Consider the following 22,378-nt stretch of genomic DNA (forward strand, 5'->3'; position numbering starts at 1 on the left):
AGGACAGCTGAGCGAACAGAAGTATGAGAAGTATGAGAAGAGGCAGCGCGACCGCTACCAGCCCGCTCAGCTGCACTTGGAAGGGACAGCGGCGGCTGCTGGAGGTGAGAGGGCAGGGAGTGCGGCCTTGGAGGCGGCGCCAGGAGCCCTGCCTGACTGCCCGGGCCAAGGTGGGAGCCCTGCCTGTTTCCCCCAAGTCGAGGTGGGAGCCCTGCCTTCCTGCCCGCCCCAGCCAAAGGGGGAGCCCTGCCTGCCTATTCTCCCCTCCTTGCCAAGGTGGGACCTCTGCCTGTTTGCCTTCCTGCCCGCCCTAGCCAAGGTGGGAGCCCTGCATTCTTGCCCCCGCCCCAGCCAAGGTGGGAGCGCTGCCTGCCCCAGCAGTGGAGCTCGCTGTCGGCCTTACGGCGGCGCTTGTCACGCGGGCTCCTTTAAATTGAGGGCGTTTCGTGTGTCTCGCCGGCTACTCTCGAATTTAAAGAGAAAGGGGCCGGAGCGAAGCGGGAAGGTGATCTTTGCCCGGCGGTTCTTCGGTGGGGAGTAGGTGCTTTTGTTTCCTTCCTCCGCCCCCGTCCTAGAGAGGCCGCGGGGGTATGTCGGGGGAGTAGCAGGGCTCGGTGGTGGGCATTACGCCGCACGACGGGGGTGGCTGCTGCTGCTGTCTGTTGGTGGGGTTTTGGTGTGGATTTTTTTCCTCTCGCTCTCTGAGCGTGGGAGTTTGAAAGCACGGTGGAGGCGGAATGAGAGTGTGCGTGGAGGAAGTCCACGCGTGGTTCTCCCGGGACTCACCGCGGTGAGGATGCGGGTTGTTAGCGGGCTGCCCTGGGCATCCCGCGGAGGGCCGGGGGCTGCGATGGGTTGGCTTGGTCCTGCCCCCGAGGGGCAGACCTGGGAGCAGCTCTTTCAGCACTCATGGTAAAGCCATTAACTCAGCCTGTCTGTGGAGGGGCCCCGAGGAGGACAAACGCATCGGAATCCGCGGCGGGTGAGAGCGGGGCGGGCAAGAAGGGACGGGGGATGGCTCTTACTGTGCGCTCAGCCCTGGCCCCAACCTCTGGTTTATCTTTGTGGCTTTTCTAGACAGCCCTGGGTTGCTGGTAGTGCGAGAGGAGGAGGGCGGGTTTGTCTGCAGCGCCCGCGGGAAATGCGAGCGTCCGCATGTGAAGCTGCGGCAGCTGCCGTGCGAGAGGCGGCCGAGCACCGCTGGAGCGCGGGCGGCTGCGCCAAGCACTCCCAGCTCGCCCCTCCGCCGCCCCCAGAGGCAGGAGGACTAGACCCCTCTTGTGCCAAAAGCCGCCCTTTCAGGGCTCTTGGTTTCCTCCTCAGGCTTTAGGTTGGGATCTCCGAGGACAGAGTTTCACTTTTAAGAAGGCTCTGTTTCTTCACTAACGTTGTACGTGTAAGGAATTAATAGATAGCTGTCTCTATCTAGGATTGCAATGTGCATCCTGATGCAATAGTGTCATTTTAGCCTGCTGTCTCTCCACGCTCCTAGGGGATTAGAGCTCCTGGGACACCGGAACGCATGCATTGCAGGCTCCCCAGTGCAGTTTCAGCATACTTCTGACATTACTTTGCAATGAAAAATGAACAAAGTATTATTGGTTTTTCATGTACATTAAATTATGTATTTTTTGTTTTGTTGTGAAGCAGATGCTGTGCCAAATGTTACAGTTTTATGAGGGTTTTGTTATGTGGATTGTGATTTAATAGGAAGTTTCTAAATAGGACATTCCTAAATTCATATTGTATAGTGCCATAGGCCATCTGATCAGGATTATACAGCCCTTGTTGGAACCATGGTCAAACCTGTATGAAGGTGGTTAAGTGCTGAAGAGTCAATACTATCCTCAAGTTCTACCTGCCAGTTTTTATCCTACTGACTTATTTGGTCACTTTATTTTACCTACAGTCTTATTTAAATTGGCACACTTACTATCCACAGTACATCTTCAACTCCACTTTACACCTCTCAGTTAAACTTAACACTGATTTTAGGACAGGATTTAGAAATGGAACATCATAAATAAAAGCAAAGCTGATGGTTGAAAATCAGCTTGTAGTACTGTCTGCATAGTGTCCTTGCAGCAAGAGACACTTCTACTCCTTGTAAGATGTGATATATCAGTTTAAATATGTATTTCTTTTTCTAACTGGTAGAGGTTGAAACTTCTTCTGTACTATTTTTTAATGGCTATTTTGTTTACACACGCAGATAAACATATAGTAAGAGCCAGGCAAAGAGGAATCAACTTCTTAGGTTTTGGACAGTGTTAGGAATCAGGCTCAGTTTCCAGAAGTTATAATTTTATGAGCAGGTAGATATTGAATGTTTCTAACATTTTGTTTCTTGTCTGTGTGAGAAAGACTTTCTGCTTTCCTTTTGGTAAGGGAGTCATTATCAAGGCAATAAAAGTGTTTCTACTAGGCATAGTCCTGAAAATGTCTAGGTTTCCAATTACTAGAACAGATTTTTAAGTGCAGTTAACTTTGTTTTGGTCTGGCCTCAAACCAAGGGCCTTACGGGTATAAAGTATTGGTAAGCTCTCCATCTTGTTGTGGCAGGCTCTCCATCCTCCCCTTGAAGTACTGTGCACATTTATAATGTATATACATAATGTAAAGGACAAAGGGTTCTTGTGATTAAAACTTACTCTGTCGGAGTAGATCACATTTTGATGTAAGCCATGAAAAATTCTAATTGATTAATGAGTTTCAGATGGTGGTTCCCCTTCAGTGCCCCTCCCCCTGCTCCTAATTTACAGTATGCTCCAAGTTAATCTGGGAAAACTCCAGAAACCTTGGGCTAAATTGCTTGTGGTATAGTTTATAAGGATAATAAAATATCTAGAAAAATTAAATTTCCTTATAAAGATATGCTTGCTGCATTTGTCAGCATATGTTTTATCTGCTTGTTTATAGTAGGGAGCTAAGATTACATGTAAGGTACATGTATGATAATGACCTGCTGTTTCTTACAGAAGGGAATGCTCTGCAAATAGCTCTTGAAGAGGAAATATGCAAGGTAGTAGCAGAATGACATTAAAAATGATTGTGTTTGTTTTTACATATGTAAAAGGGCAAAATGAGAGTAATTACTACTGCAGTAAACTGGAAATTGAAGGTGGTAAATATTGACTAAGTAACATCTAACAGTGAGTGGCATGTTTGTGGTTATTTTCTTACTGTTTCTTTTAGCCCATTTTTAGGATTTCAAGAAAGGGAAGTTTCACAGTTCTATTTAGGAAAATCATTCCACTGTCTAGCAGATCTCACCATAGGGAATAGTTTCCTAACATTAAAAAATCCAAAGATTTTAGTTATTTTTGTGTCTCTTTAAAGAAAGCATTCCTATATCTTTTTTCCCTCTTTCTGCATATATGTGTGTGTATACACATATGTATATATATGGGTGGGGGGGTGGAAAAATAAGAGCAGCCTTTAGTCTGTGAACTGATGTTATACTCTCCAAATCTGAAAACTATGTCAACAGTGAGACTGGAAAACTGAAGTAAGTTTTAAACTGTGAATATATTTATCCTTGGTTGTGCTATATTTATAAAATTGGCACTTGATGATGTGAAGGTGGTGATTGCAATATGTGTCCCAAATTGTGGGCAGCTTCATTTCTACTTGCACAATTATGCATTCTGTTCTGCAACTTAATCTGTTTATGAATACTGAATCTTATGCCTTTTTTGCACTCAACTTGCTGTTACAATTAGTGACTGCTTTAGTCAGTCCCCTTAAACTCTAGTAAAGTTTCAAAAGTTCTGTTCTTTTCCATCTGTTTGAGGTGATTAGAACTAGCAGGGAGATCCAGCAGAGACCCTTGCCAGATACATTCATGAGCTCTGTTTTGGCTTTTGATCCTCTGTCTCCTCTCCTTCCAGGTTGGCTGCTTTCCAATAGCATTACCTTCTCTCTAAGACAGCAGGAGACTGTCTGCATTTAGAGCTGATACCCCTCTGTCAAAGCCAATGTACAGTCTAGTGCTCAGGTTCCAGTTCCTTCAGAGAAAAACTTGCTGATTTTGTCTAAGTTGCTGTCTGTTTCCCCTATCACTGACAGTAAAGCAGTTGCACTGTTGTGTGTATGATGTTTAGTTTCTTCTACAGCTGGTGGCTAATATGCTTCTTCGGTCATATTATAACATCTCAGTGCACATACTTAAAGCCTACGTATTTAATCCTAGATTTATGAAAAAGAGTCTTTGAACTCGGGATCCAAAGCAGAGTTATGCCATCTTCTGTTCCAGTTGTATCCACCTAGGCCATTGAACTGGCATATATATGCAGATCTTCAGTCCTGGATAACTCTGGTTTGGCTGCCAACTGCACAGAGCCAGTCAACAAACTTGCCTGCTAGACAGTAGTGCCTGGGTGGGCCAAACCTGTTGTCTATGCGCAGTGTCCCTGTCAAGCTGTTATGGTGCAAAGGGCACATCATGTAGGAGCTTTGCGTCAGAGGTGATTTGATTGATCACTGTAGGGAGTTATGCATTTGCTTTATGAATTTTCTTTTCTCCTCCACAGACACTTTTAACCTAGTTTTATTCTCTTCTAACTGCCCACAAAGAAAAATGCTCTTTTCACTGGATACTTAACTTCTATGCTAATTCTTAAGTCAAAAAGAGCAAGTGACTCAGCAAGACTTCTTCCTTCCTGACCTGGAAGGATTGTATGTAGGAGCAAGCTGAAAGAAATGGTTCAAGCCCCTTTTTCTTTGAGAATTAATGCACATGTTGAAGTTGACAGTGAAACTCATGCGGTACAGAGAGCACTGTGTAGCCAGCAGCTACTCAGTATAAGCTGTTGTGTATATATGCTGAAACTGTATGGGTAATTTGAAGTAAAAACTTATTGGTTTATATGATTAGCTAGCAGGGTGGAGCACATGTATTTTCTTTGTATATGCATACATGCAAGCTTTTATATATTTTATATCTTTTTCCTAAACAGAATATTTTTTCCTCCTTTTTTATACTTGGTTGAAGAAAATTATCACAATTTTATAGTTAAGGAGTATTGTTAGAATAGGAAAGGGAATTGAATCTGGGGATCTGAAACTGTAAGTGCTTCATTGTGCATCCAGTTTTACTGTCTAGATTAAACAGTCTTTGCCTCCTGTGTGTTTTGAGTACAGTGTGTCATTCTTGATTCCTTTTTTCCTACCCATTAACCCCAACAAAAGCCAGTAGAAACACAGAAGATCACTTGTTTGATTCTCATTGCTTTCACCTGATGATCACTGATAAAATTATCAGATAGTGTAATGTTACACTGCTGGCAAAATACAAGCAGTGAACTGCAATACACAGATAAGTAAATGCACTACTGTAAAGCAAAATAAGAACTTCACTGTTCAGTAGTAGCAAGCAGAGAGAAATAGGACCTTTTAGTGTGTGGAATCTGATACATGTTTCTGGGTGTACTGTAAACCATCCCACACTGAATTCTTCATCTAGACAGTAAGGCTAAGAATTTGAGATGTCATCCTCTTATTGAGAGATGTCCAAAAAAGGGTGGTGCCACATAAATTTGAACTGTAACAAAACGGGATGAAAAGTAGTCAAAGACTGTTCCTTGTCTATGTTCTGAATAGTAAGGGGAAGTAGTTGCTTTAGAGGTAAGTTTTGAAAATGCTTCTGCATATCACATCAGCCTCAACATTTTATAGAGAAGTGTAACATTTTATAAAATATCTGACATGCTTGTGTTGGCTAGTTTTAAACAGCTGTATGTATGATGATTTGATGTTGCTGTTAGAATGTAGTGAGATTAGGAAACCCAATATTTTTTGGCTACTTCCTTCATACTTTGTCTGCCAAAAGAAAAGAATGAAATGCTTGTTAGAGCCAAAGGCTTGCCTCAGGTGTGGTGATATATCCTTGAAAGCTGCTCTCTACCTCTGATGCAAATTAGTCCATTCCTCTCACCAAATTCTTCACTGATAAATTGTCAATAAACTTTTCTTCAGTTCACTAAAATAAATATATTAAGACATTTTAAGGAAGAGATTTGAAGGTTTCTGAGTGATGAAACAAGGGCCTGGCCTTCACCAGAGAAAGAATCTTCAAACAGATCTTGAAGGACCTCAGGACTCAGTTGCTGTCATTATCTCATTTTGACTTCTTCATGGATCCCAACCAATATGTGATGAAGTTCTAGTATGTAAGGGCTAGTACAATTGATGAAGTAGATGAACTTTTTGCTGAAACTTGGGTACTTCAATAGTGAAGTATTGTGAAGGATTAAGTTGAATTTAACAAGTTCAGTAGCAATCAGTGTTTGCATGAAGAATAATTCAGAGCTCAAAAGTTTCTGATGCTTGCAGCTTGATAACTTACCTTCAGTAACTTACCTGTCATTAGAGTTTGTGACAGGAGATACTCTGCTTCTTGAAAGCTGAGTTTTAATTTTTTAAGAATTATTAATGTAAAAGTCCAAGGTAGGAGTTTTGCGGATTTTACTGACCTGTAGGGCAGTTTTTCATAAAAGTAGTGGGGAAGTGAAAAATTTGGGATCTTTTTGAAATTAAATAAAAATAAAACTTACACAGAGGTAAGGTTGGCTTGTATGTAATTATCTGTAAATCTTCAGGCTCTTTATCAGTATTAACTTTCTCATTCCCCAGTCCTCACTTTGCATGCCCACTTCAAAAATTAGTGATACATTATTTTAATTCGGGGCTACTATTTTGAGAAGACCTAGTCCCAATATAGAGATGCATGAATCAATTTCGTCTTCCAGAGACTTTAGTCACCTGTCTGCCTTTTGTTATCTTGCCAGTTTCTCATTCTGAGAATGTGTCTTATGAAAACTGCCTTAAACTCAGAATACCCTTCTTGTCTCTTTTTTTTCTTCTTACTACTACAGTTACTAGGAAACTGAAGCACCCTTGCATCCCCCAAAATCTTTGTTCTCCCACTTTTCTTCCCTGAATAGTTTCAGGGAAGGAATTTCATTCCCTCAGTAGTTTCTTGGGGCTTTAAACAGCCTGATTGCTGAGTTAGGTCAGTATGAAATATAAAGACAATGCTGTATTTTAGAGACAAACTGAAATAGCATCCCTATTCCACCAATCCTCTATTCTGCATTTCCACAGAAACAGGCCAGAAGTGTAAATAGATTACAGTGCTTCTTCCACAGGCTGATGTGGAAACCCAGACTGCTTCTATGTAGCTGTTTAAGAAGCCTTCCTTCTGTTTTGTCTTGTCTCAAAGAAATGTGACTTTGAGACCATATAATTACTTCAGCCCTACCAGTGTCAGCAGCCTGTATTGTATCTGGCTGACTGTCAGCTATATCATAATGTTGGTGATTAATTAGCCCCAGGTTCCCATAGGGCACTTCATATACAGTCTTGTGATGGAAGTGATGAAAGTAGGGTGAAAGAAAAGGGTATTGCCTGTTGTTTTCTTCTTGACACAACCCAGCTCAGTGTGTGTGCCAATTTTTACCCTTGTAGCAGGGCAGATCCTGCGTAGGGTTTCATGATTAATATTGCTCTGTGCATCTGTGAAATAAAAAATAACAATAAATTCAGAATGGAAGGGACTTCTAAGTGTCATCCAATCTAACCCCCTTCACAAAGCACAAAGTATGAACTGTGAAATTTTTCCCATTGAAGAGGTGCATGGTCTTATTAGTTCCTTTAGTGAAGCAGTTCTACTTTTTCTGTTGTATTTTTGCAGGATTTTCCTAAATATTTAGATACATACAATCAGGAATAAGAAACTTATTTATTTACTTACTTACTTACATTGCATTTTACCACTATCATTGCAGAGGTAATTAAAGAGAACAAACTAATTTCAGTTCTGGCTCTCACTGTTTCAGTGGAGGTTATAGACTCCATAAAGTGGTCAAAATTATTTGAAGGCTCTTTCTGGAAAGCAAGTGTGTGGTAGATAGTTGATCTTTCCCTATAATCTTTGAAGACAGCTGGTGTCATTTACCTGTTTTACTTCTGTTTGCTTCAAATGAAGCAGTGATTTGAAAGACTAATTTATGTGCTTCTGAATGACTTAGAGAAAATTTAAATGTATTGTCATTGAAATTTCTTAGCTGTTGGTTGCTTCTAGTCTGAATCAGTCTATTTTGAGAGTGACATTCAAGACTAATTTTTGCAGAGCTGACAGTCCAAGTCTTCTCTCTCCCCTCCCTTGCAGCCTGCCCTAAATGAACAGGTATGATTTGAGCCATAAATCCAAGCTGACCTTTTTACAAGGTCAGTTTCACGACAGAGCTGTGCATAATAGTCTGCTTTAAACTCCTCTGCTTTCAAAAAACTTTGATACATAAGGGTTTTTTTTTTGTCAGAGAAATGTAAAATCTACTCATAATTCAGAAATATGTGTTTATACAAGAGAATAAATATTTTTATGTTTATTTTTGCTTCTCCCCAACTGAAAAAAAATGGTCTAATTTCAGTAAGAAATATATTTGTAGTGAAAGCTGTGCCTGTCTCAAGGGCAAGCTAAACTTCAGGACTTGGGGTGAGGTACTGTCAACTAGACACAGATCTTTTTGCAATCATGGAGTTACACAGAGTAGGGTAAAGAATGCTGGAGAATTTTAATACAAGTATTAAAATATCCCAAATACCATTACATACATTTGGAAAAGTCAGTTACAGCACAATTTTATGGAAAGGCATTTTTTTTTTACATTTAGTAAATATTTTCCTTTTCTGACAAAGAAATTGTTTTCAGTATTTTTGTTACTCAGGCCATAATGGATAGTATAAAAAATTGTTCTTTTTTTCTGCTGTTGTTTATTAAGTCACAAATATCTCTTACCTGGTATGAAAGGCAAAGGACAGAAAGAAGATGTTTGCAGATTATCATAAACTGAAGCCAGTTGACATGTCTTACTACAGTTTGTGTGAATCGGCCAGCTGACAATAGACAAAGACTATTCCATATGGGTCTCATTCATTTAATGTCTGTTGAGTTCCACCTGTACAAGACCTTGTGTCTGTTGGCTGGTGTAGGCTACGGCCTACCAGGCAAGGCAGTATTTCAGCTCATTGCTGCAAGTTTCTTTCAGAGAGCAAAAAATAGCTTTGATTTAGCATGCTTCTGCCACAAGTAGAAAACTAGCCCTTCAGACACAGAGCTATTGGTCCAGTGGTTCTAACAACAGGGGCTCCTGCAACTGGCAACACTTTATTAATCATGTGTTAAAGATTAGTTATCTTACCTGAAACTAAAGTTTCAGTAAATTGTCACTGGAGCAGAGGAGAGGAAGTGGCTAGTGTGAGTGACCAATTCTAGGTGTTCCGCTTTCTGAAGAAATAATGCTATTCAATCAATATATTTGGTACAGTTTTTTCTTTAATAATTTTGAAGCTGTAGGGTAGACTGTTTCCATTTGCTTACAGAATTTATTAATTGTTAATAAGTTTGCTGTAGGAGCGTAATTTTGTTGTTGCCATATTTTTTCCTGGGTATGATCCAAAACTCTCTGAAGTTCTCTAATTAATCTGAATGAGTATTGGGGTCAGGCACCATAGTGAGTTGTTAGCTTTGTGTAAAATGCTTATTTTCATTTGATTTTAGTAATTCCTTGCAGAATATTTTGTTTTGTTGGCAACATGTAGCTTGGTGATACAAATGAAATTAACATTTATTTGTATGATTTAATGACTTGCCAAAAAAATCCATTAACAAAACAAAGTTATAGTCATTGGTGTTTGCAACCATGTGTTAGATCCATGACTGTTGTCTGACATCAGATTTCTTAGACTCATAATTACTGTTGTCAGTATTGAATCACAGAATTGTTCAGGTTGGAAGGGATCTTAAAGACACCTCATTCCAGCCCCTTCCCCTGCCATGGCAGAGACACCTTCCACTAGACCAGGTTGCTCAAAGACCTGTCCAACCTGGCTTTGCACGCTTCCAGAGATGGGCATTATATTCTGGATGGGATTGCCTTCTACAATTCTAAAAATGGAGCACCTGAGACTTTATTTGGTATAATGAATAACTTTTTTTTTTTCTTTTTTTTTTTTTTTCTTTTTTTTTTTTTTTTATATAATTAAACAGGTACAACAAGCAGATAAGCAATGTGCACTGCCCTGAGCCCGAAGGCACGTGGGCCTGGCCTGTCCGACATGCATCAGTATAGTCAATGGCTTGCAAGTAGACATGAGGCCAACTTGCTGCCAATGAAAGAGGATTTGGCCCTGTGGCTCACAAACCTGCTGGGTAAGGTACAATAAGATGGAATGCAGATACTGGGCAGTATGAGAACTCCTTACACTGGGAATTCAGATTTCTTTGTGTTTCAAAAATCAAGTTATGATTACGTAGCTACCGCCATATAGCACAAACATTAGCAAGGTCAGAAAAGCTAATGAGAGATTTGCCTCCATTGTGTTTCTATGAGGAGCATAACTGAACATTATACAGTCTGTATTTAGTTTTCTTTCAAATTTCCTTTTAATTTTTTTTTTCATGTGTTTTCTGTACTTATACCATTAAGCTGAATGGTTCCAATTGCTGTCTTCACCTGTGTTTTCCATTTTTATTGATAGGCCTCCTAAAGAGTACAGTGTACTGACTGTCTTGAACAGAAAGAACCATTAAATAGTTCTTCTCTGACCAAACAGTCTAGTAATTGATAACTGCTGCCCAAGGCAATGCATGCTAAAGCTTATGGTAGCTTATGCATAGAGGGATTTGACCTAGCATAGCTGGGACCTGGGGATTTACTGGTTGCAGCTGTACATCTTGGTGTATGAAGACAAAGCTTGTTGTTGTCAGAAGAGGATGCAAACCAAAACTGAGGAAAAAAATTAGGTACATACGGAAAAGAGCAAATGAGGTTGTCCTTGGCAGAAAGGAGAGGCAATACTTTGAGATGTATAAGTTATTGAAGAAGGCAGAATTTAGAAACTATGACCCAGGAAATAGTATGATGTTTGCTGTGAACACTCAGGGAAAAATGGCTCTTGTGTGATCTCTGTAGATACAGAGGATACTACCAAAGAAATAGATGACTTAAATAATACTGCATTCTAAGGGAGACATGCAAGTAATTCCTCTCATTAAATAAAGAGAAGAAAAATATTTCAGAAGTATGTTTATATAAAACTTTAGTTGATGGGATTTTGGAGGAAAATTGGATGAGCACTTTTAAATTTGGAGGATTTATTTAATTTTTAAAAAACTTTTCTGAAAATCTATTCTGCTGAGACGTGGGCAGTGTCTTGTCATGGCAAATGCTGTAGTTAAACCATCTCAATGATATCATACAATAACAGAGTATAACGGTATATTGGTATAACAGTGTCTTTCATCAGCATATTCTATATTGCTCTATTTCCTCATTTTTAAGAGAAAGAAAAGGAAATATCACTTATGTTATGACAGATCTGGTCAATAAGCACAATGTCAATAGAGCACAGTATTTTGCAGGTAGACAATACCCAGTTTTGAGTTGAGTTATGAATCCACAACTGCAAAAGTGGCAGGTCTTTTAAATGACATATTTGTGTGGTACTCCCATTTAAATTAATGTGTTTTGAATATAAAATTGTCTATGCAAAACCAGAGCAAAATTCAGAAACATTTCATTCCAATTACCACAAGACAGTTCTCCAAGTGACTGTTTTTTGAATTGGAAGCAGCACATTCCATTAAGGATTCAATATATTGTTTAAATGGTTTAAACAATGAAGTATTAGTGAAAAACAAATAGAAGCTTGTTTGCAGTTTGTAACAGCGTTCTCCCAGTGATAAGTTTAGGAATGAGGTCACTCTTTGAGCAAGAAAGTAACAACCAGCAGGAGGTTCTGAAATGCCAACTGTAATTAAATATCTGATTTTTCATATGGACACCAAGTCCTGCACTGCAGAAATAAACGGGCACAACCTTCTTTTAATTAAGCAGCGTATACAGTTCATTTGCTTAATGCATTCCCCCACACCTTCTTGCACCAAGCTCTCATTTTCTCAGAGGTTGTGGTGATGAATTGAATCTATCCTATGTAATTAAAATTAATAATTCAATTAAGTTATAATTCACATTCAAAATAAATTGTGAATTAAAATAATTATTATTCATAAGAGTATATTAACTCAGAATTCAAACTTTAATTACTATATAATTTGGACAAACTTTAAATAGAGAAGGGATGTGTGAGCATGCTCCTCTATAAAAAAATACAAATGAATATACAGAACGCATTTTTCAGCATCCAAAAGGATAGAAGATATGGAAGGCTTTTTTAGTTTGTTTTGGGTTTTTTCCCCTCTAAGTGGAAGACATAATGTATTTTGCATTAATGGTCAGTAGATGTTTACATGCACTGATGTGCAAGTAACATGGATCAGATAATACCATGTGCATCCACATCCTAGCTTGCTCTGTCTGTATCTTGTGTGGCTTCATTGTAAGTGGCCTTATGGCATTTTTCATGCAAAAAGATTTCTCAATTTATAAAGGAAATTAATATGCATTTCATTTAACTGTTGCCATTTTGGTTCATGTTTTGTTTCATCTATATTTTTGCCATTCATCTGTACTAGGACTCAAAAAGGACACATAATCTTTTCAAAGAAATATAGATTTTTTTAAAAAATAGTATTTTAGGCGAGTACAGGGCTGAAACTCTTTGAGGTAGTTTGATCAAGTGATGGTGTTTTAGGAGATTTTTGTCTCATAATTGTCATACAATAATGAGATATTTGTCTGATAATTGTCATACAATTATGTCCTGTACAATGTTACTGGAAGTTGAAATGGTGATGGTTTTGCAGCAGCATAGCGTGATGTGGGTTCAAAATCAAACTGGAAAACATTATTGGGACATGGCACTTTATAATATGAATGAAGTATTTTGATATGAGATAGAAAGTAGGCATAGCTAGAATTTGACCTTACCCAACTGATAAATTAGGAAAGTGAGATACATGGGGCAGCTGGAAAATAACATTGAAAGAATTTTAAATCCCGAGACTTTGGATATTTAATTTAGCATGGACGTTGTTGTGGGTTCTTTTTTGTTTAGTAATCACTAGTACTTTTGTGTGCACTTTGCTAATTATTTTTGGAATCATATCAGAGAAACCCAGGTCTACTGAGAGGAAAGTTTGTCATTACAGCTCCATTGCTGAATATATTTTAGCTGTCTACACTCTGGGGGATGGAAAACGGGCATTGCAGATGAAATCCATATGTCAGATTGGTTTAACTCATAAATATTGTACATTAGAGCATTTTTGATGTGGAACATGTCAGTGTTGTGGTTTGTCTGCTGGAAAGGAAGATTGTCGCTATAGATGTTGTGTCTCCTGTCTTTGCTTCTCTCTGTTGATCTTTGGTGTATCAGTCAGATGACTGTGACAAAGCTAATGAGGTATGTTAACCTAGCTGACTTGCAAGTCATGATGATAGTCTTGTTTCTATTAGGTATAGAGCCAATGAAGCATTTGGGAATGTTTTCACTGCTGACAAACTCCAAATTTGATAGATAGCGTATATACTTACTTTAGTAGAATGTTCTTGAGGATACTGTAAAGTTCTATTCTACTCTGAGCAAGCTGCATATGGGAATTAGCACGCAGGCCACAGAACTCTTCTAGAAGAGGCAAAATGGCAGTTTGAAAGGTTTGCTTGTCTGCTTTACTCTCTAGTATTGTCTTGGTTTTTTGTGTGTCTGCAGAAGCTAAATGGCTGGCATGAGGAGGAGTGGGCCTCCTCACCAGCCTGTAGCTTAGGATAGGTAGAGAGAGATGGTTTCCCTGTTTCCTCTTTGGTAGTTTTGTGGACTTGTAATATTTTTCCCCATTCCCGGAGTTTATTTACAAGCTGTAGAGGGTTATATTGTCTTTTTATTCTATCCAGCTATATTTAGCACATGCAACTTACTACACCTCAGGTTGGTCGCCAAGATTTCAGGCCTGAGACCTCTTCTTAACAGCAAGAGGGCTTTAGAAGCTCATAGCTGAGAGGGCTGGGAATGCAAGATGCTGAGGACTTTGACTTGTAAACATTGAATATTGTTTGATGCATGTAAAAGGTGCTTGGGTGCAAAAGTGAAGGAGGCTTGGAGAAAAGGAACAGAAGTGAGGATGTTAGGAGAGGCATCAAGTTGAAGACAAGGCTAGATATTTGAAAGTTTGTTGAAGGAGTTGTAAAGTTTGAGGTTGAAGAATGTTAAGTCTTCTGCAAGAAAACTTGTCACAGTTGTTGGAGATAGGCATGCAACTGAAAACACCAAAATTCATGTGACAACAGTCAAAGTTTATTGATGGGCATCCCCTTTTATAGGGGCTTCAAATATCCCATGCTTATACATCTGATTGGTTGGGGTCTTAACAACGCCTAGCTCACTGGCTGATTAGATATCTGCATTCATGACTGAATGGGATTGGCTGGGGCCCGCTGTTTGAGTTTGAATCCAACCTATCATTGCCTCACCTGGGGACTTGTTTACTTCTGTAACAAAGTAGGCTGGTCAAATTGGTGTCTGTTACAGCCAATTTTATCTGTGCAGCTACAGACTGTCTGTAGCTGTCACAAAAGCTGTCTTTCTTTGATTTTGAATGAAATCTGTCTCAGCTTAGTGTTCTTGCTTGCTTTATTGCCTAAGAGCATTCTACAACAGAAAATGTGTTTTCAACATCAGTTTGTTCAGATTGAGCCAGTGGGAAATTCAGGTTTTAAAAGTCTGAGTATCAAGATATTCACAGTACTGATACCGCCAGTGTTTATGCTGGCAGTGATACAGTTTCCTACTTAGTAGAGTTGCTTTATAATTTTCTTTATTATCAGCATGCCTTTAGAATTTTTTATATGTTCCATTTCAAGTAAGTAATAATGTCTCAATGCTTTCAGAATTATTTCTGGTATTGTCAACTATTGTAGGGAACAGAGTAGCCTTGTCAGAATAGAACCAGTTTTGTATATACATAGTAATTGGCCTTGGTTTTCTTTATTTTTATCACATTTTGTTTTCTTGGGTTTATATGCCGTGTGAATTGAGGGGGTCAGGAATAATTGTTTCAGTAGTGTCTCAGTACTGTAGATGTTTCAGAGATTCACTTGAGTGAAATATTTCTATTTGTTAACTACTAGTTTTTTGTTACTACACAAAATGTACAATTAAAATAGTCCATCAGCAAGTTGTGAGGCTGGAGTCAGTCTTGTATTGAGTTATTATGAGTATAGTTATTATACTAAGCATAATAGAGGTAAAAACTAGATCTGGGTTCTTGGGTCTTTCAGTCCCTCTCTTCTTCTGAAGGCTCTTGTTGTCTGAGACCTGTATGGAAAACTTATCTTCAACCTCCTGGGTACACACCCAAGGCATGAACTCTCTTCCATTATTTTTTCATGGACCTCCAGTCTGGTTTTATTAGGTCCCCCACGACCTTACAGACAGTTGCTCGCAGTTTGCAAGTGGTAGGTGTTCAGCTGAAGCTGTTTGACTTTTTAAGGGGAATCTGGTGGTTGTGGTAAAAGAGAGGGTAGGTAGTACTTGAGAGGTTTCCAAAAGCCTTCATATTCCTGGATTTTCTCATACTTTCAGTGTTGTTTTTTTATTATACTTAATGTTATTACCATTCTATAAAAACATTGCAACTGCTTTCTTGTAATTATAGGGGGAGTTGTACATTTTTAATGGAGTTTGATGTTTTTTCCATACAAATAAATGGAGCAATTTTTTTCCTCAGGTTATGAACATTACTCTTACTTGAATCAATGCATTTCTACTGTTAAATATGTCAGTGTGTCTGTTTTAGAAAAGAAGTGCCACCTTATGAAGCCATAAAATACAGTGAATTGAAAGCTGACACCTAATATACTTTTCATTGGAGACAGATGTTCAGTGCAAAACTCATTCTTTCAGATTTCATAAAGGCGAATAGAACTCAAATAATCCAGTTTAGCGATAATATGTAGTGACCAAACTGCTAAAGTAATTCAGCACTTAAAATAATACAAGTGTAATGTTAAATAGCAGAAGAAGATAACCTAATTTTTCTATATATTTGTAAAAAGAAAATATCCTTAAATCAGTTTTCAGGGTTTTGTAGCATTCAATTATTATGAAATGATGCATCTATGAATCATAGGACATAATATGTAGAACGTGGGGGGGGGGGGTGTTTGTTTGCCTTTGTGAAAAATTATGTTTTGCAAATTAAATAAAACTTTTTAGTCTGTTAAATATACTTGAAATAATTTTTTAGAGGAAAATGAGTGTATAAAAAGTAATAGTCAAGCAGTTCCTGTAGCATAGTTATTTTTAACATTTAGCTTCTAGTGGCTTTAGAGCATTTAATAAAAATGCTGATGGGGAAAATGGAAAAATATGTAGGTTAGAATGGTGGCAAAGTCTTCTGAGAGGCTGAGCTGTTCAGTTTTTTTTATGTCTGGGCTATTATAGTTTCAGTCCTGGCTTAATTTGATCTGGAGATATGTCAAAAGTATTATCAGTTAGGCATAAGCTAACTCTGCATGTCTGCAATGCTACTACTGCTCTTTTGCTTGGAGAAGTCATTTATGAATACAGGAGCTCTAAAGTGGGCTACATGGCAAGTAGAATTGAGTGGGAATAAAAAAAGGGAAAAATCTTTGTGTTAAAAACATATTTCTGAAGTAAAAGTGTGTTAGAAAAAGCAAGTTCAGCTTCAGTGAAAAATAGAAGTCTTCTCTGTCTAAAGATGGTATGCTGCAACAATCTTTATCAATCTTTATCTTAACTTACCAAACTGAAAAGTTTCACATTTTAGGTTTTGGACAAAAGATGCTAAAGTATCTGAGTTTTCAGACAAGGGCCTAGAGAAATCAGCTTTCCTATAGCATTTTTAAAATCCTACTGCTTTATAATGCTGCTATCCTCAGTATTGTGACATGGAGTATCAGTATACAATATATCAGCAAGAAGTTCAGTACTAATTTATGCACTTCATTTTTGTTACTTTTGAATGTTATTTTCTTCTTCTTTTAGCAAAAAAGATAGTGGAAAGCTTTACTTTTCCTATTTTTGACAAAAAATTGCAGTAAACCTATTCTAAACAGATTAATATTTCCAGTTTCATGGAAGCAGAAGTGGACCTGGATGGGATGAGGAACCAGTCTCACTTCAGTTTTTGAATATTTTTCTTTTTATTTTGACACATTAGACTATTGTTGCTAATGCATGTTGTGTAATAATCTATGAAAAAAATAAATTATTTTAATTTTTATTCAATTTAATTTAAAGTTAATTGTGTTATTTCCTGAATGGCATACGTAAATACTGGGGCAGGGGGGAAATAATTTGTGTCTTAAGTGGAAGAACAAGAATTATTCTTTGATGTTCTCTTGATATCAGTGGAAGTTAAAGGGGCTGAAAAATACAGCTGTTCATCTACGCAATGTTCAAAGTAAAGACAAAATTTTCAGTAGAAATATGAAAATAAAAAGCCTTCAATAAGAAATAGGAATATTTTTACTGAAAATTATGTTAAGATCCTGGAAGTTTAGTCTAGTCTTCTCATCTGGGGTCAGCATGCAATCTAATCATGGAACATGTGGTCCCCTCTTCCAGGGGGATGTAATTACATTGTTATGTAAGACTGTCCAGCCTGTTGTAGAAGACTGGATAGTTCCTGGCAGCTGAAGTGCTGTGTCCTATAGTGTGATATAAGAATTAATATATTTTGAATGCAGAGTATTTTGGCTTTGTTCTTTTAGTGAAAATTTTAATCTGTGTGGCAAGTAGATATATAACATGAAATTTCACTCTGTTGTTTTGTTATGTGCCTGCCTTTACATCTGAAAAAGAACTTCCATAGGACCATTGAAGTCACTGTCTTGTCTACTTCTTGCAGGATCAAGATTTAAGGGTCTTCTAAAAATATACCACCCTTTCCTTTTTGACATGGTTTTCTACTTCTGTTAAAAAATAAACTTTTAGCAATTCATGTTATAATTACACATACACACTGGTGTAAACCATTTGCCTACTGTACTTTCTAAACATTATGTTAAAAGCACTGGATCTTCATGAGTAAAGTGAAATATGTGGAGTTGGATATGATAGAACTATTTTTCAAATATCACATGCCTTCCCAAAGACAGCATGCGATTTTTTTCATAATTTACTGTATATCTACCAGTAAAGTAGTCAAAGTAATGCAAGTTTTTCAGTTAAAGCTTATTTCAAAATATTGTGCAGATTTCTTTTGATTTCTCTTTTTACACAAATGTAGTCTATACCACTGCATGCTTTCTGCCATGTTAACTTTCTGTTTGCTGTTCAGGTAGAGAAATAACAGCAGAAACCTTTATGGAGAAATTGGATAATGGTGCCTTGCTTTGCCGGTTAGCTGAAACCCTGCAGGACAAATTAAAAGAAAACAGCTTTGATGCAAACAAGCCTGGCAAAGTAAGTGTTGGTCAACACTAGCATTTAATATCAGTGTCTGATGTATTTGACCATTTTGGTCCTGAGGTTTTTTTTTGAGAGTTAAGAGATTTTATATGTAGAGACTCTGCAAATGGGTGGGGAGGTAATTACTTTGTGTAGAAAAATGACAATATGAAATTGGGGAAATAAATTTGCTATTTATTAAAGTATCTATGCAAAGCAGTTACTCAAAAAAGTACTTGTAATATATGGAGAATAAGAATAAATGAGATCTAGCAGTGGGATGTGGTAGGTAATAGCAAAAATATTTTGATCCTTGTATTTATTTTTAAGGGGAATATTAAGTAACTGGTGTCTTTTCCTCCAAAAACAGCTCTAGGGAGATCAGTAATAAAACTCTGTATTAGTTTTGGTGCCTTGAGTTTCAAGATCCTGTTGGTGTAATGGAAGTACAGAGTTTTGGTAGAGTTGAAGGAATGATATGGAAAATGTGAAACTTAGAAGATACTTAGGAGTTTTGGGAGGATCAGTTTAAACACTTATTTGAACACAAACTTGCTTTAATTTGAAGTATTCTTTTGGGGCAATCTTACAGGGAAACATTCAAGAGTGCAGCAAGTTCATTTCTTGGAGAAGTAGAATTAAATGGTTGACACATTAACACATTCAATGTGAAACTGTTCTTACTTTTCTGGTTGCATTCAGGGACATCTTCCTTGAAAGCTAAAACAGGCAAATAAAGAGCAGGTAAAAAAGAGGCCATAAAAAAGAGGCCAGGTAAAAAAGAATCACATAATGCATCTTCTATTCTAATGTTTCATAACTTGTCTGTAGCAGAAATTAGGGTATGGTATAAATTTTATCAGCTGGTCTGTGAACTGGCAGTCTAGTGTCAGTTGCACCTGTGTAAGTTGTTTTTTCTTGGTTCCAAGTTCATAATTGTTGTAGAAGAAATTGTCATAATTGCTGGTTGAAATTATAATCAAGTCTTTGTTAGTAGGAGTATTGTGTGACTTTAGAGTTCTTCTTTATAATATGGTCTGGCTTGTCTTCACCTAAGTGTGATGGTAGTTTTCAAGTGAGAAAACACATAGGGCAGTCTTTTTGATTGAGTCTAGGAACTACCTAGGCAGAAGGAAGGGTTTCTTGTACTGTCTTTTGTGTTCTAAGAGCATTAGAAGCTGATTAGACATTTGCAGTCCCATATGTGGTCATTATTTAGATTTGTTGGTCTTTATTTGTCAGGCTGGTACAACTGAAAATGCATTTAAAGGGAAAAAAATCTATCTCACTGCTAGTTTCTCAATGTATATTATTTCATACAGTACAGTAAGAATTCAAAGAAATGGCAGAATAATAGATTTTGAATCATTGTATACTATTAGGGAGCTATTAATCCTTTCAGATTTTAATTCCCCTGTATAGCACTCTTGGGCAATAGGACTAGTCTTCATGGTAAAAAATCTGACAAGAATATTTATGAAGGGATAATACGGTAAGCATAGAAAGAATTCCACATTCCTCCCCTGAATCATTTTAATGCATTGTATTAATAAATGTGGAATTTATAAGCCATTTGACCCTTGTTCTGCACAGGAAAACAGAAACATATTCTTTCACTGAGGTGCTCTGATGACTTCACTGGCAACTGGGAGAAGCCACTGATTTCTATTTAGTTCAGCCTCTATCAAAATAGATATGAAACTTTTCTATCCATATATGTAACTTTTAATTTTTTCAGATAGAAGCAGCTGATAAAATGAGCTAGAAGGATCAGTTTGCTTGCTGTACCAGCTTGCATCTGAGTGAGGAAGACACGAGAATGATATGGTTAATGGAGGGAGTGTGTGTAATCTTACTGTAAGGCCTTACACAAGCTTGAAGATCTGGTCTGTTTTCATAAGCAAAGATTTTCCTTGTATGTGAACTTGTTCCTATGGAAAAGCTTTATATAATATTTTGGGTTTAATTTTCTCTTAAAGAAAGATGATATATCTTGCTCTCATTGATGTGTACTACTGATCATGAATTTATTGTGCAGCTCTTTGGGGCTATGTCGCCACTGCCTGGGCAGTTTAGCAACTATAGAAGCAGATTTAAGAAGGCATTAAAAGCTAATATTGCATGAACTGATTCATCAGGTTTTTTGTCATAATTCCCTAAATTCATATTACAATAGTCTACAAAATACAGAGGTTAAATCATATTGCTTCTGGTTTAATAGCTTCTGCAATAAATTTGAAATCAATGTCAGTTTTGCAGTTTGTTAGCTAAACTGTATCATTCCCTTTCTTATTAATGAGCATTGAACTGCTTTTGGATTTCAGAAATGCCCTAGGTCAGCATCAGCCTTTTTGAGTGTGGAGTAAATTGGGAAAACAGAGGTCAAAAATGTTCCCAAAAATACTGTTTTCCAAATCTGGAAGGATGATTATCATGTTGATACCAACACTTCGTTTTTGTGTCATGTGGAAATACTTGTGGATACTGAGGGCATTGTCAAAATACGTAGGAGACTACTGGTAATGTGACTTGGGGATAGAACTTTAAGAGACTGAAAAGATTAAATGGTATGTGATGCAAAAGTAGTCTTTCCTTAAGAGTCAGAGGCAGGCAAAAAAGACATAACTTTTTATGCATGGAAGAGATAATGGAGTTGCTTTTTATGAGCGACTGGATAGATTAGGATGCTTGCATGTAGAAAGAGGGGCATATGATGGAAACTGCAAAATCGGGAGTGGTGTGATAGAAGGTCAGTTTCTATACAAAAACTGTGGGACATTGAATAAAGCTGATGGAAGCCAAACAAGGGAAAGGGGGACCTTGTTTACATGCAAGTTGGAAAATTCTTGTCAAGGAATGTTTAAATTGACCTGCATTCAAGTAAATCTTGAATAAGATATTGGAAGAGAGATCTCTTGGAAGGCTGAATACACAGAAACCCCACCCAGAAGAGGAAGCCCCTATAGCTGAAAATTATTAGAATTTGAGAGAGCATAAGAGTCACTCATATGTTCTGTGCATTATTGTTTCTTGGGGATGAATACCCTGCTATTTGTGCTGGTGAACAAAGGGAAATCTATCACAAGAGTTAAACTTCAAAGAAATGATTTTAAATTAAATTTGTAGTTTTTGCTTCTGTATAAAGCCTTTTTAGGACTGAATCCCTGCATCTAAAAATTGCACCTGGGCCACACTCCGTATTTGTTTTTCAGGAGAGTGATGTGAAACAGGAGTTTGGTGGTCTCTGGTGCCATTTATGATGTCCCTGCATGTTGCTATTATGAGCTTAATGGCATAATAAGCACCTTTGGATAAATTAATAGGTACTCTGTGTCTTCTGTGACTCTAGCTACTTTGCTGTTTGACTGGTTAATCATTCAGTAATAAGATACCAAAGCATTTCAGTTTCTAAAGAGGAAGCATTTAAAAATTGATTATTTCAGAAAATGGTAGGTACTAGGATTCTTTTGCATGTCCCAGAAGAAAATGTTCTTCACTGTTAAGCAGCTAAACCATGCTTCAAAACCTGATTATTCTGAAAGCATTTATGATGTATCTGATCCTTTGCTACAGACAAAATGTTTGTGTTTTAGATGAAAATGGATTTTTTAAACAGGGAGGGCAGTGTGACTATATAATGTATTTTTTAAAAAGTAATTTTTTCCTCTTCATGGAGATTTTTAGAGTTAAAAATCTAATAATGCACGTTTATAAGATGCCAAGGAGATGACTGCTATCAATCTTAATAAATGCTCAGGATTTGTATGGTAGTAAGTTGTTGAAACTACCTGTGCTGCTGCTAATGGAGTACTGTCTTGAAATTACAGACTCATTATTTTAGCAGTAGTTGTTCCATTAAAGTAATTAATGTTGCACAATGCCATTTTGTAATTTTCTCCCATTGATATTTCTTTTCCACAGTTTCCTGTCAGTGTTTTACTTTTGCTGACAGATAGTTAATTTGAGAATTTCACAGCTGTACAAACAAATGCAGAGCATCAAG

The 22,378-nt window shown here is 37.6% G+C and overlaps 1 protein-coding gene across 1 annotated transcript in view; it reads left to right on the forward strand.

The window, feature by feature from the left end:
• Nucleotides 1-373: 373 nt before the first annotated feature.
• Nucleotides 374-22,378, forward strand: part of GAS2 (growth arrest specific 2) — a 96,486-nt gene continuing 74,481 nt past the window's right edge. Inside the window, exons 1-3 of the mRNA XM_058856544.1 lie at nt 374-530; nt 10,052-10,213; nt 18,266-18,390. Coding sequence (XP_058712527.1) covers nt 10,072-10,213; nt 18,266-18,390 — 267 coding nt within the window. The 5' untranslated portion in view covers nt 374-530; nt 10,052-10,071. The remainder of the gene's footprint in view (nt 531-10,051; nt 10,214-18,265; nt 18,391-22,378) is intronic.

The sequence above is a fragment of the Poecile atricapillus genome, chromosome 1, assembly GCF_030490865.1.
Source record: "Poecile atricapillus isolate bPoeAtr1 chromosome 1, bPoeAtr1.hap1, whole genome shotgun sequence".
In the NCBI taxonomy this organism is placed as follows: domain Eukaryota; kingdom Metazoa; phylum Chordata; class Aves; order Passeriformes; family Paridae; genus Poecile; species Poecile atricapillus.